General features: G+C 42.8%; 1 protein-coding gene across 4 annotated transcripts in view; it reads right to left on the bottom strand.

The window, feature by feature from the left end:
• Positions 1–13002, bottom strand: part of DEPDC5 (DEP domain containing 5, GATOR1 subcomplex subunit) — a 73914-nt gene that overhangs the window by 58308 nt on the left and 2604 nt on the right. For all 4 annotated transcript variants that reach the window (XM_083147897.1, XM_083147914.1, XM_083147923.1 and 1 more), the window contains exons 3-7: positions 9788–9875; positions 8933–8979; positions 8770–8855; positions 2216–2299; positions 1714–1763 (exon numbers count right to left, since the gene is read on the bottom strand). In XM_083147897.1, coding sequence (XP_083004023.1) covers positions 1714–1763; positions 2216–2299; positions 8770–8855; positions 8933–8979; positions 9788–9875 — 355 coding nt within the window. The remainder of the gene's footprint in view (positions 1–1713; positions 1764–2215; positions 2300–8769; positions 8856–8932; positions 8980–9787; positions 9876–13002) is intronic.

Raw genomic sequence — 13002 nt, 5'->3', positions numbered from 1 at the left:
AGAAATAGATTTAACAGAGTACAAAAAACCAGTTTGTCCTAACTCAGGGACACAGGATAACCATGTTACAAAGATTAAACTTTTGACAACAAAACTGGCATTTTTGTAAATAAAAAGATCAAATTTGTTGAACTCTGTGAAAGGAGGAATTGAAGAGCAAGTAAATTCTATTTTCTTGCATGATTGCTCTACAAAGGCATTCTCTCACTGAATGGGCCAACAGGCAAATAGGAATAGGGGCCCCCTCTGAAATATATGCTTGTCATATAGTCACTGTGATCCATCTCACTTGTGTGGATTATTGAGCACTAAGAGGTTATTAGTCTTACAGAAATTAGATCTATCCACACAGATCTGTAGGGATTGGACATTGTCAAGGCCCAACAAAAGGTTAAAAAAATAAAAAATAAACTAATGTGATTATGGGTTGCTGAGGCAGAAAAGGCAGCCCACAAATAAACGTTGCTTAAAATTGTGCCTGCTCCTGGGACAATACTCTACACCAGTGGTGGCCAACCTGTGGCTCTTGAGCCTCATGCGGCTCTCCCCCATGTAAAGTGCGGCTCCTGCTCCCACTGCTGTCCGCCGTCTGTCCCAGTCCCCCCTGCTCCCTGAATCCCTTCTCCTTCTGAGGGGAGGAGAGCGCGCATCACGCATCTCTCCTACCCCTTACTGTGCATTCTTGTGACTGGGCCGTCTGCCAATCAGAGCTCGTGGGCCAGCAGCTAATCAGGAGCCGGCCAGCGAGCTTTGATTGGTGGGCGGCCCAGTCACAGGGAAGTGAGGGGGAAGGAGACGCGCGGTGTACTGTGCTCTCCTCCCATCGGTGACATGACAGGAGGACTGCAGGGGGACGCCAGACTGTCCTCTCCCCGCCTGGCAGCAGCAGCAACAACAGTGAGTGCTGCTGCTGGGAAATTTGCACTGTGGGGGCATAGCAGTTTGTGGCACTGTGGGGGCATAGCAGTTGGTGGCACTGTGGGGGTATAGCAGTTGGTGGCACTGTGGGGGCATAGCAGTTGGTGGCACTGTGGGGGGCATAGCAGTTTGTGGCACTGTGGGGGGCATAGCAGTTTGTGGCACTGTGGGGGCATACCAGCTTTTGGCACTGTGGGGGCATACCAGCTTTTTGGCACTGTGGGGGCATACCCGGCACCGTGTGGTGCATACCTGGCACCGTGGGGGGCATATGTGTATCTGGCACTATTGGGGGCATATGTATATATGGCACTGCACTATTGAAGGCATATTTGTATCACACCCACCCAAGGGGTCAAAATAGACTACGCCCCTTTTTTTGGCGCGCGCATGATGTCGGCTCTTTAGCTTGACTATCGATATTTTTCGTCTCTTTACCTCTGACCGGTTGGCCACCCCTGCTCTACACACTAGTGTTATCCGGTGTCCCTCAGGCAGGATAAGGGAGTTCATGAAAACAAAGAATTTTTACAACTGATAATCCATTAACTAGCGGTTCATAAAAAGCATGCAATATTAGGGTTGTTATATAGAGACATGTCCATTGAGCTTCCTAGCGCAGCAATAACCTCTTCTGATGTACTCAGGGACTTGTCCAAACTGGAATAAGTTCAAAATCACAAATGTATTATATATTTTGTGTATATATAACCATGATATAAGTTTGAAGAATAACAGCTTGTCTATTAACTCCATCATATTAATAATATATGTTGCACAATATTAGCTACCTACCTGATTCCCGCTAACTCCACCTTCTGAGTAATGTATGCACAAGAGCTGACCTGCCAGGAAAAGTATGAGAAGTCTGTTCAGTAACGAATAATATAAATCTTTAAGAATAGTAAAAAGTTGATCTTTGCTTAGCCATCATGAAAGTGGCAGATAAAATGGGTGTTTGAGGTGGACCACGGTCTTGAAAAATGATCCAGCCTTTTCCCCTCTAATTTATGAACTTGACCAGCAACAAGGTGATCTTGCGTTGGGGGAGTGAGGATTAGGCACTAATAGGGAGGATTAGGGTCAGGCTGCGGGGGAGGGTTCAGGTTAGGCTGCTAGAAGGGAAAGTTATGGTTGGGGGCTGGTGGAAGGTAAGTAAACTTAACTGACCCGTCAGGTTTCCCACCTTTGGGATGCCAGCATCGGTTTTTGGACCGGCGGCATCATCTGTATGTATCCTATTTTTACATGTACTGACAAAAAATGTGTGTGTGTGCGTTTTACTTTTACAACTTACCAAACTTTTCTTCAGTCTCCACATGTCTCCACGGCCTATGTACTGATCCTTAAACGTCAGCTCCACCAGGTCAAGTGTAACATCCTATTGATGCAGACGTATTATTAGCACATTGATAAGAACATTGTAAATTTCTTTGAGGAATGAAAAATTACTACATTATTTATTATTATATTTTTATGTATAAGGCGCCACAAGTGTTTTGCAGCGCCGTACAAAGAAACAGTACAGGGAGACAAACTTAACATTACAGTAAGTAAATAACAAAAGCAGAGTACAGGTAACAAGAGCGGCACAATTCAATACACAGTACAGCTTGGATGTAAGTAGTGAGGAAGTGATCAACGTACTAATAGGGGCTGGTGGCCAATATGGAGATGAGTATGCGGACAAAGATGGTCGCTGAGTGTTTGAATATGGGAGACCTGTAGGTGAAATGTGGAGAGAAGGGGGCTTTGACAACAGGAGGGAAGAGTGCCCTGCTCTGAGGAGCTTACAATCTATTAATATACAGCAAATGGATTTTTGTACAAATATGTTAATGACTCACTCACATCAAACAGCGTCTCTCCATGTGTCATTACCGAGGTGAAGCAGGAAGGGACAATGGCAAGATGTGCAAACATCTTGTCAGCCAGAGCGGGTGAGCGAAAACTCCCCCACCAGCAATGCCCTCTTGAGCACACAATGGGCGGTATTCAATGAGCCGGAATCGCCAAGTTTTATGGCGATTCCGGGGTTTTTTCGTGGCTGACGGTGATTTTTGGAGCTCCAAATGCGAATCACCGTATTCAATGAGCTAGAATCGCCGTTGACGACCGGTGAATGAAGCTGCAATCGCCAAATGTTTTCCTGTACAAATCGCCGTTTTTTGTGTATAGGATTTTTCATGGGGAATCGACGGTAGTTGAGGGGAATCGCCAAAAGTGTATTCAATGTGAAGTTGGCGATTCCTTTTTCTTGTTACATATCGCCGTTCCTCACCGAGTGTCCCTCGTCATTTTTTTCTGGTGAACTTTGATAGGAACATGTCAAATAATTGGTTTTAAGTGTTCTATTTAACTGTGCAAGTGTAATGTATTATTATTTGCTGCCCTTGTGTGATGTCATGGTCGTAGAAGTGTTATACAAATATATATTTAATTTTTTGAGGTATTTTTTTTTTCTCCCACAAAGCACTGTTCTTACCCATGGTGCACCTCACTTACCCATGATTCTCCTCCCCACCTCACTCCTTCGTTTGCCCTTTGTGCAGATTACCCCGATTTTGGCGTCTGCTGCATTGGAATGCGTTTATTCAGGGTAATTAGCATTTCTATTGCATTTCACTGCTTTTTTTAAACACTGACGACATTACTGACGCTGCTTTGGGAAACGCAGGGTTGGCTGAGAATCGCCGTTAGGGCCGGCGATTCTCAGCCACGTTGAATAGGGTGACTCGGCGACTCCCCACGAATCCCCATGCATGGCGATTGACAGCAAAAAACCGGCGATTGGCAGGCGAATGAAAAAACAGAATCGCTGTGACAAACGATTCATCTCATTGAATACCGCCCAATGCATCAGTGCATGCTGACACACTGGGCCATATTCAATGCGGCCTGTGTGGGGGTTAAATGGTGAGGATCAGCGAAAACAAGCCACCCTCGCCATTTAACCCCGCTCCAGCCAATCCCCCTATTCATCGTTCATAGCCGCAAGCCTCTCTGTTTTGGCGGCTGCACATGCTGTTTCCACCTCGCTGTAAAACCCGGCGAGGTTGAAAGGTGTTAAGGTGTCTATATATACCTGATTTACCATGCTTATTTTTCCTGATTTACCCCTGCTTCAATACCCGTTATGCTCAATATACTTGGGAGTCAGTGCGTGCCCAGCAATAAGGTCCAGCCACCCGGACTGATTGAGGCGACCACTGCATGATATACAACTGTAAGGTACCAGCACGGCTGAGAGATCTGCACGGACACTGGGCTCCATCTCGTGGTCGGAAGGTGTCTCCTCGTTGCCGCGTCTGACTGGCTGATGCGACGCTTTACTCCAAGTGCTCTCTGTGTTTAATATATTGTTTGTTTTAGTGCTCCAGTAAACTAATTGGGAGCTGCTGGAGGTCTATCAACTAATCAGTTTGAATATAATTGGACACAGAATATCTGCACATACAAAGTATGTCATGAACAATAAAGATTAACTTGGTTATATATTCCCACATCTGCTCATGACATAATTTCTATGTTCTGCGCCTGATTCCTTTTCTAATATCCATCACAAAACGTGCCTGCAAAACCTGCTTCATGCAAGTTTTCTAGTTGTACTTGTATTGTGGAGCTGGTGCATAGGGACCCCTATTTTGGTTCTGGTCAGCTGATCACATCTCCTCCAATCCATACCTCAGCTTACTTATTAATTTGAGACCTGCAGCTCCTATTTAATCCCTTCCTTTTCACCAGCACACTTCAAGATCAATAAGTCACAGTGCTGTATTCCTGCCTCCATGTCTGCAGAAAGCATGCAGTCTCAATAAGTTTCCTATTACTCTACTGCTGGGATATCTATATACAAATGGCAACTTCATCTCTGCTCTCAAGTATCAGTGCCGTTAAGCTGCAGCCTGTGGTTCCTATATCTCAAACTCAGAACTGAACTTCACTGATTACAAGACCCTCCTGTGTTCAAAAGAACTCAACTCTCATGAAACATGTTCCTAACTTCTGCACTTGTTTATCTGGCTGCATCTTAGTGCTGCTGTTATTTCTATCCTAATTTAGTTTTCCACCTGTTAGGCTTCAACTAATCTAAAACCAGTGTGTTCCTGCCTGCTGTTTTCTAGTCCAACAGTGTTCTTTTGTTATGTGCTATTAGACCATCCACATTCTAATCATTCCTCAATACTGCTTCGTCTATTCTGCAGAGTTTCTGGATCTTTGTGTGCTGTTAAACGTTGCCATTCGGAAAGCAAGTTATCCATCTGCTAAATATACAAGTTCCAGACTAATGATGTGTACACACCGAGAGATTCCTTTGCAATTCGACTAATGAGCCCCTGGGTGGAGACAAACTGCAGTTTAATAAAATATTTTAAAACCCCTGTTTAAACAAGCTATCAACCCTGCACCCAACGCCCCAGGCTTCAGCCCAGGCCTGAGGTGCCTTGGAGAGGGAGATCCCCTTTATTTGGGGGGTCCACATCTTCCCAAAAACTCCAGGCCTGGGCTGACTTGTTAGGGTGGGTAATGCTTTGGCCACGGGTGCTGGTCCCTAAAATACGGGGGAACCCTACTCATTTTGTCCTCCATATTTTGAGAACCAGGACTGCTCCAAGAGCCTGGGTCTGGTCATGCTCGTGGGGGGACCCACACCATTTTTTTAAATTCATTTTTTTATTATAGACAAAGAAGATGACACTCCCCCATGCTTTATTCCAACCCATTATTTAAATTTGAATACTTTTTTTTTATTCCCCTGAAGTCATCTAAACACTTGGTGAGAGATTTTAAATCTACCATGCTGAATCTCCCATTATGAATCCATGGCCATTACCGGTCCCAGCCCAGTTTCCACATGAAGCATTATTGGCCCCAGCCTGGGTATCCATGTGAAGCATTATTGGTCCCAGCCTGGGTATCCATGTGAAGCATTATCGGTCCCAGCCTGGGTTTCCATGTGAAGCATTATCAGTCCCAGCCTGGGTATCCATGTGAAGCATTATCGGTCCCAGCCTGGGTTTCCATGTGAAGCATTATCAGTCCCAACCTGGGTATCCATGTGAAGCATTATTGGCCCCAGCCTGGGTATCCATGTGAAGCATTATTGGTCCCAGCCTGGGTATCCATGTGAAGCATTATCGGTCCCAGCCTGGGTTTCCATGAGAAGCATTATCAGTCCCAGCCTGGGTATCCATGTGAAGCATTATCGGTCCCAGCCTGGGTTTCCATGTGAAGCATTATCAGTCCCAACCTGGGTATCCATGTGAAGCATTATTGGTCCCAGCCTGGGTATCCATGTGAATCATTATCTGTCCCATCCCAGTTTCCATTTGAAGCATTATCAATCCCAGCTTGGTTTCTATATGAAGCATTACCAGTCCCAGTCCAGTTTCCTTGTGAAGCATTATCGGTCTCTGCCCGGTTTCCATATGAAGCATTATGGGTCCCATCCCATTTTCCATGGTTTCCATGTGAAGCATCATGGGTCCCATCCCATTTTCCATGGTTTTCATGTGAAGCATTATCGGTCCAAACTTGGTTTCTATGTGAAGCATTACCAGTCCCAGCACAGTTTCCGTGTGAAGCATTATCGGCCTCAGCCCGGTTTCCATGTGAAGCATTATGGGTCCCATTCCATTTTCCATGTGAAGCATTATCGGTCCCAGCCCAGTTTCTATGTGAAGCATTATCGGTCCCAGCCTGGTTTCCATGTGAAGCATAATCGGTCCCAGCACGGTTTCCATGTGAAGCATTATGGGTCCCAGTCCGGTTATGTGAAGCATAAGCAGTCCCAGCTCCATTTCCATGTGAAGCATTATCGGTCCCAGCCCGGTTTGCATGTGAAGCATTATAGGTCCCAGCTCGGTTTCCATGTGAAGCATTATAGGTCTCAGCCCGGTTTCCATGTAAAGCATTATGGGTCCCAGTCCGGTTATGTGAAGCATAAGCGGTCCCAGCTCCGTTTCCATGTGAAGCATTATCGGTCCCAGCCCGGTTTCCATGTGAAGCATTATAGGTCCCAGCTCCGTTTCCATGTGAAGCATTATCGGTCCCAGCCCGGTTTCCATGTGAAGCATTATAGGTCTCAGCCCGGTTTCCATGTGAAGTATTATCAGTCCATGTCCGGTCTCAGTGTTAAGCTCCACCAGTTCCAGTCCATGATCATTAATTTCGAGCATGGCTACCTAACCTACTGCAGAGTCTTCTCTGGAGAGTAGCAAGATATGCATATTTATCAGGACTCATATCAGCAGTCATCTATACAGTCCAGTGATCCAAGTTCCTGTGCCCAAAAACAAATTCAGATACCAATGGATCCTGACAACCCCATACAGAAAGAATTACAAAAGATAATTTTTTCAATTTACTGTTATATCTATTTTTCTGAATCCACCTGGAAGACTCAGCGCGCTCTCTTCTTCTTTAGTGATGTTCTGTTCACTCAGTTATTGAATATGGTTCTAGTTATGGATTTTCTTTTGGCCCTCCTCTCCACTAGCAAGCATCACAAACAAGTTTTATTTCATTTTGTACCAGCTCTTGGTTTTGCGACCTCCATACCCGTAGGTATGGCAGTGTCACTCACCTTAATTCAGAAAAATGGATTAAAGAGTAAGTACCTGTTTTGGCACTGAAGTGGACTTACCTAGTAGATGAGTCAATTCACTACCTTATTACAGTTTAGTACAAAGATAAGCATGTTATGGGAGAAACACTTGAACATTATGGGGTATATTCAATGCGGCGGAGGGGGGGTGAGCGGCTGCCATTTTCACCTCGCCTGTTCCCTGAGGCAAGGTGAAAACAGTGAGTCGTCATCAAAACAGTGAGGCTCACCTCAAAATCCAATAGGCTTGCTGCATTTGCGGCGAACCTCGCCATTTAGGGGTATCCTTGCCACCCTCTGACAGCGAGGATTTCCCCAGAATGTAGAATAAGGCGAACAGCTGGTGAGGGGGGTGGACAGCGAGGATGGCTTTTCAAACCCTGTCCCCGCAGCTCGCCCTGCGGCATTGAATATACCTGTATGGCTTGCATTTAGAGTTAAGTGCATCCAACTAAAAGGTGCAAACCTGCAAACGGACAATCTATACTGCTATGCGAGAAGTATAGCACTGCCTTCTTATGCAGGAAGGTAACACCTATCTATCTATATACACTACCGTTCAACAATTTGAGGTCACTTGGGGTCTCAGTTTTAAGGAATGTCCTTACATACATATACATACATACATACATACATACATACATACATGTAATGACACTTTTACAAGATATCTGAAATTGCACCTAATTCATTTTAAACCTAACCCTGAAAGAGTCACTATGCAGGTACCTTAAACATTGACGTTTTTTATTCAATAGAGTATTGCTTTTACATAACCTACAGATTGTAAGCTTGCGGACAGGGCCTTCCTACCTCTATGTCAGTTTGTTACTACCAGTTTGTTTTATCACTGTTTACAATTGCAAAGCGCAACGGAATATGCAGCGCTATATAAGAAACTTTAAATAAATAAGGTGTCGCGGCCCAGTTACATAGTTCATGTATGTGTAAGTAGGGAACAATTGCCAAAAATAGGACAGAGATGAGCACATCAATGTGCACAAAGTGTTTGTCGTAAATAGGTTAAGCAAGAAATTTGATGTGCTATAATTTGGGATAACGCTTACAAACATATTTATGCAAAATAGCAATAGACACAGTCCTCACAGCCATAGCTGTACCTGGGAAGCTATTTGAACCCATAGAGAACAAGAGTTTCCACCTTAAGATGTTAACCAGTAAAAATAGCTAGGTTTGTGCAAGAAATACAAGAAATCTTTCTATTGTAGAGATTATGAATTTACCTTTGGGTCAACCACATTGACATAGACATCTTGGTAAGCCCTGAGACGAAAAACCTGAGCCACTGTCTGATCAACACTAACAGTCTCTGAAAATAGAGTGAATGTTCAGTGGCGAAAAATGAAGTTGAAAATAAAGTAAAAGGAAATGACAAGAATATTGTACCTTTCTGCAAATCATCTTTCAGAGACTTCACCTGCAGTAAGAGAGGACTGGAGAGAGACAGATCATGAACAAGAAATCTGAGAACAAGGTCACCCTAACCAGCAAAATGTCTAAGGTTAACCAGGAAAGATCACACCAAGTGGCCTAAAATCAAATAATATTTGTGGACAGCCACCCACAAAAACACCCACTTGACGAGTGGGAGCCCCTCTCCCTGCATGTGTATATTAGTACATCCTGGATAATCCTATTACTGTGGACAGCAGCAATGAGAAATTTTCGTGTCTAGGGACCAAGTACTGTCTTTTTCATCATACTAAACACTTAAATGTAAATTATGTTTGAAGTTATTGTTCAAGTTCCTGTAAGGTTACAGCATCAAAAAGGCATCAATACCTCTCCATTATATCCTAGGACAGGGGTTCTCAAACTCAGTCCACACAGTTCACGGTTTTCAGGTCACCCAGCAGGTGCACAGGTGCATTTATTACTCATTGACACATTTTAAAAGATTCACAGGTGGAGCTAATTATTTAACTTGTGATTCTGGGGCAGATTTATTAAGCTCAATGAAGTGATAACATGTCTGGTTTTTATCACCAGCTAATCAGCTCCTAACTGTGAAGTTACATGCTTGGTTTGAAAAATGACAGGTAGGAGCTGATTGGCCGGTGATAAAAACCCAGACCTCTGTGAGGAGACCTGCAAAACATACACTGTGTGGGGTCCTGAGGACCTGTGCCCTAGGAAATCCACTTGTTAAAACAAAATAGTCCAAAGCAACACAGTCATTGTGTAGGCTAACCTGCCAGTATTGTCAAAAATTGTATATTATAAAGTCACGTCTCTTCTCACCTGTACTCATCATTGGGATGAGCAATTTCCACAATATCTCCCAGCTTGATATGTGGGAAAATCTTAGGATTTATCACCAGCTCATCATCTGAAAAGAAAATGTAGCACTGCTTACGAATGTTGGGACACAATTATTGGAGAAAAATATTCATATAAAACTATGCCAAATGTATTGCTGTGGGATTTTCTAAAATCCTTGTCCAATCATCATTCTTAACAATCCAATACCGTAATTGAGAAAATTACCTCCATTCTACATGACACTCCCTCTAAATTTATTGAGATCTGGTTGCCTTGGACCACCCATTTCCACGCTGAGGCCCCGTTGACTACCATGTAATGATATTATTCTGACAACCATCGACAACTCCACTACCTCTAACTCTACAACTCTATATCAACCTACCTACATACATACATATTTCTCCTTTCTTTCCCCTCACCCTAACCTTTCCATTCCTTTCTCACTGTTATCTTCCCATCCCTTTAAATAGACCCCCACTCTCTTGTTTAAGATACTTTACTTATACGTCAAGTTAAATGTTCTGCTATTTTTATAGATTATTTTTATAGACACTCTTGATGACTAACAACAACCCTGTCTCTACCGTTCATTCATAAACAATGTAGCTTATATGTCTTCTCATTATAAATAACAAAGCATTGTTTCCTTCTGTATTGAATTCATGCTAACATTTAATGTAAAACCAAATAAACAAATTTTCTCAAAAAAAATAAAAAAAGAAATCCAATACCGTATAAGACATTTGCCACAAATCTATGTTCAAGTATCTGCAGTGTCTTTGCAGTAAGAACATTCAAGTGTATTTTTCTTACAAATAAATTGTTTTTCATGCAATATTTAATTACATAAAATGTAACCATATACACTAAACGAGTCCCCATCATCACTGATATTGGCGGCAGAAGGGACCCGGCATCGGCAAGGACATACACACTTACGGATGGCCGTGAGGAAGGGAGGGACAGCATGGCCATCGTTAACGATGACCTCCCTCGCCTACATGCAGGAGGGGGTCATTAATGAAGTGTGCGAGTGCGCATCATTAACCATATTAAGTGCACACCCTAGAAGATATTGTGAGTATCGCTCAGAAAGCCCTAGTATAGCGCCTAGTGTGTATGGGGCTTTACAGTTCAATGTTTGCATTAAGATGCGGAAATAGAATAAAAAAAAAAGATACCCAATTACTAGAAAAAAATGCAAGCAAATAAAATGGGCAAGAATTTATGAAATGCTCACACGAGATAATGCTAAACCAAAGTAGTAACGGTTTGATTTGATAAATATAATCAATTTATATGCTCTACAATTAAAGAATAAAACTGAAGAGGTTTCCTGTGTTGATCCAATGTATTTTTCCCAAAGTCAATCTCTAATAAATGTATATCTTATTTTCTTCTACTTACATAGAACCACACCCCCATCCATACCCTGATCATCCACAGCACAACACAGTCTCTTTCTCCCTGATATTTATTCACTCCCACAATTCTCCTTTTTTGTCCATACAATACATATTGACATATTTGTAAATGTGTAGACTCTGTACAATTTTACACACCTACTTATTCAACTGCTTTTCCAGTACTTTGTAACAGAGGAGAGGATCCAAAGGCATGCAACTTTTATACATACAACACTGTACACATGTTTTTGACTATATTTTTAGAGGGGTAATTAACCCTAACAGTTTGTGGCCTATGGTCCAACAGACCTTAAAACATGCACGAATCATGCCCTATTACACTAGAGTTCAGAATATCAGATATATGCTCGTGAGGACCGATATTACAAAAAGATCATCCATAGGTGCCTCCGCCAGGCCAGGAGGCTGCAACAGGTGTTTGAGGTGTACCACGTGTCAATACATGACACCTGGAAAATTCTTTAAATCCACATTCAGGGATAAAAATCAACATCCGATTACCCCTCACATGTACCAGATCATGTCATTTACCTTATCAAATGCCCATGTGGTATTTGCTATGTTGGCAAGACCATTAGATCTTTCAGAGAGAGAATGGTGCTACAACGTCATTGTCTGAAAATGACCATGAACAACCTGTTGCGAAACATTTTGCATTAGCCAAACATAGCCTTGCATCCCTGGGGTACACTATAATTGACCAGATCCCATTTGATATTTGTGGAGTCTAATGGATACATTGATTGGACACCATCAGTCCCCATGGTCTTAATAAACAATTGTCATTGAACATGTTTTTTTAAATGATATATGATCCAACATCCTGTCATTTCCTTCAATATTCTGCATGTTTTGCTTTAATCCACATGCTTATATTTTTTACTTATTCTTTTACACAGAGTTTTTTGTATATCATTCCTTCTCATTTTTATATTTATTGTAGTCTGTTCACATTTATACCAAAGTTATTTTCACTATTTCACATTATATCCCTGGTCTCCCTAGCAACGGAAGATGCTGCAATGCTGCGATTCCCAGCGTGAGCCAGCCTGACAGAGCACACAGAGGGGCCGATGTGATGGCGACTCTGAACTTCCGGGTGACCCTGGCGTGTCGGCGGCCACGGGATGCCAGTCCACAGCGTCTGCCCGGAGAGGGAGGACCTCTTCTCACCCACATTATATAGGTAAGATTTCAATACCTTCTTATGTTTATGTACATTGTTTTTGCTTTGATAAAGGGAGTCAAATCCTAAAACGTCAGCGAACTTCAAACCTGTGTTTGTTTAATTTGTGGATAGGCAAGTCCGTGGGAGTGCCACTGCTACCCTGCTACTATATATATATATATATATATATATGTCATGAGACCAGGTTGCATGTAAATATATAAGTGCCCAAATGAAAATGAGACTATGGTTGTATGTAAAAACATATTTAAAGTTCATGTGTGACATTACAACTACATATACTGTAATTGCCATTGATATTGATGCACTAATCCCAGCACGTAGGAAGGGAGTGGATTGCTTCAGTGTAGAAACTGGGTTGCTGACAGATCCAGTTTTCCGCGGTGTCCTGCACCTCCTTGTCACAGGTAAATTGTTGACCTTTCAGCGATATTTTTAAGGGGCCAAAGATATGGTCATGTGGGGAGATATCGAGGTTGTATGGAGGATGGTTTAGGACACAGGTCTTCAACCTGTGGCCCTCCAGATGTTGTGGAACTACATGTCCCAGCATGCCCTGACAGTTTTGGCATGCT

This window comes from Crinia signifera, chromosome 1, assembly GCF_055691185.1.
Source record: "Crinia signifera chromosome 1, ASM5569118v1, whole genome shotgun sequence".
NCBI classification, from domain to species: Eukaryota; Metazoa; Chordata; class Amphibia; order Anura; family Myobatrachidae; genus Crinia; species Crinia signifera.
The sequence above is the reverse complement of the archived record's forward strand: the minus strand, read 5'-3'. Positions and strand labels throughout refer to the sequence as shown.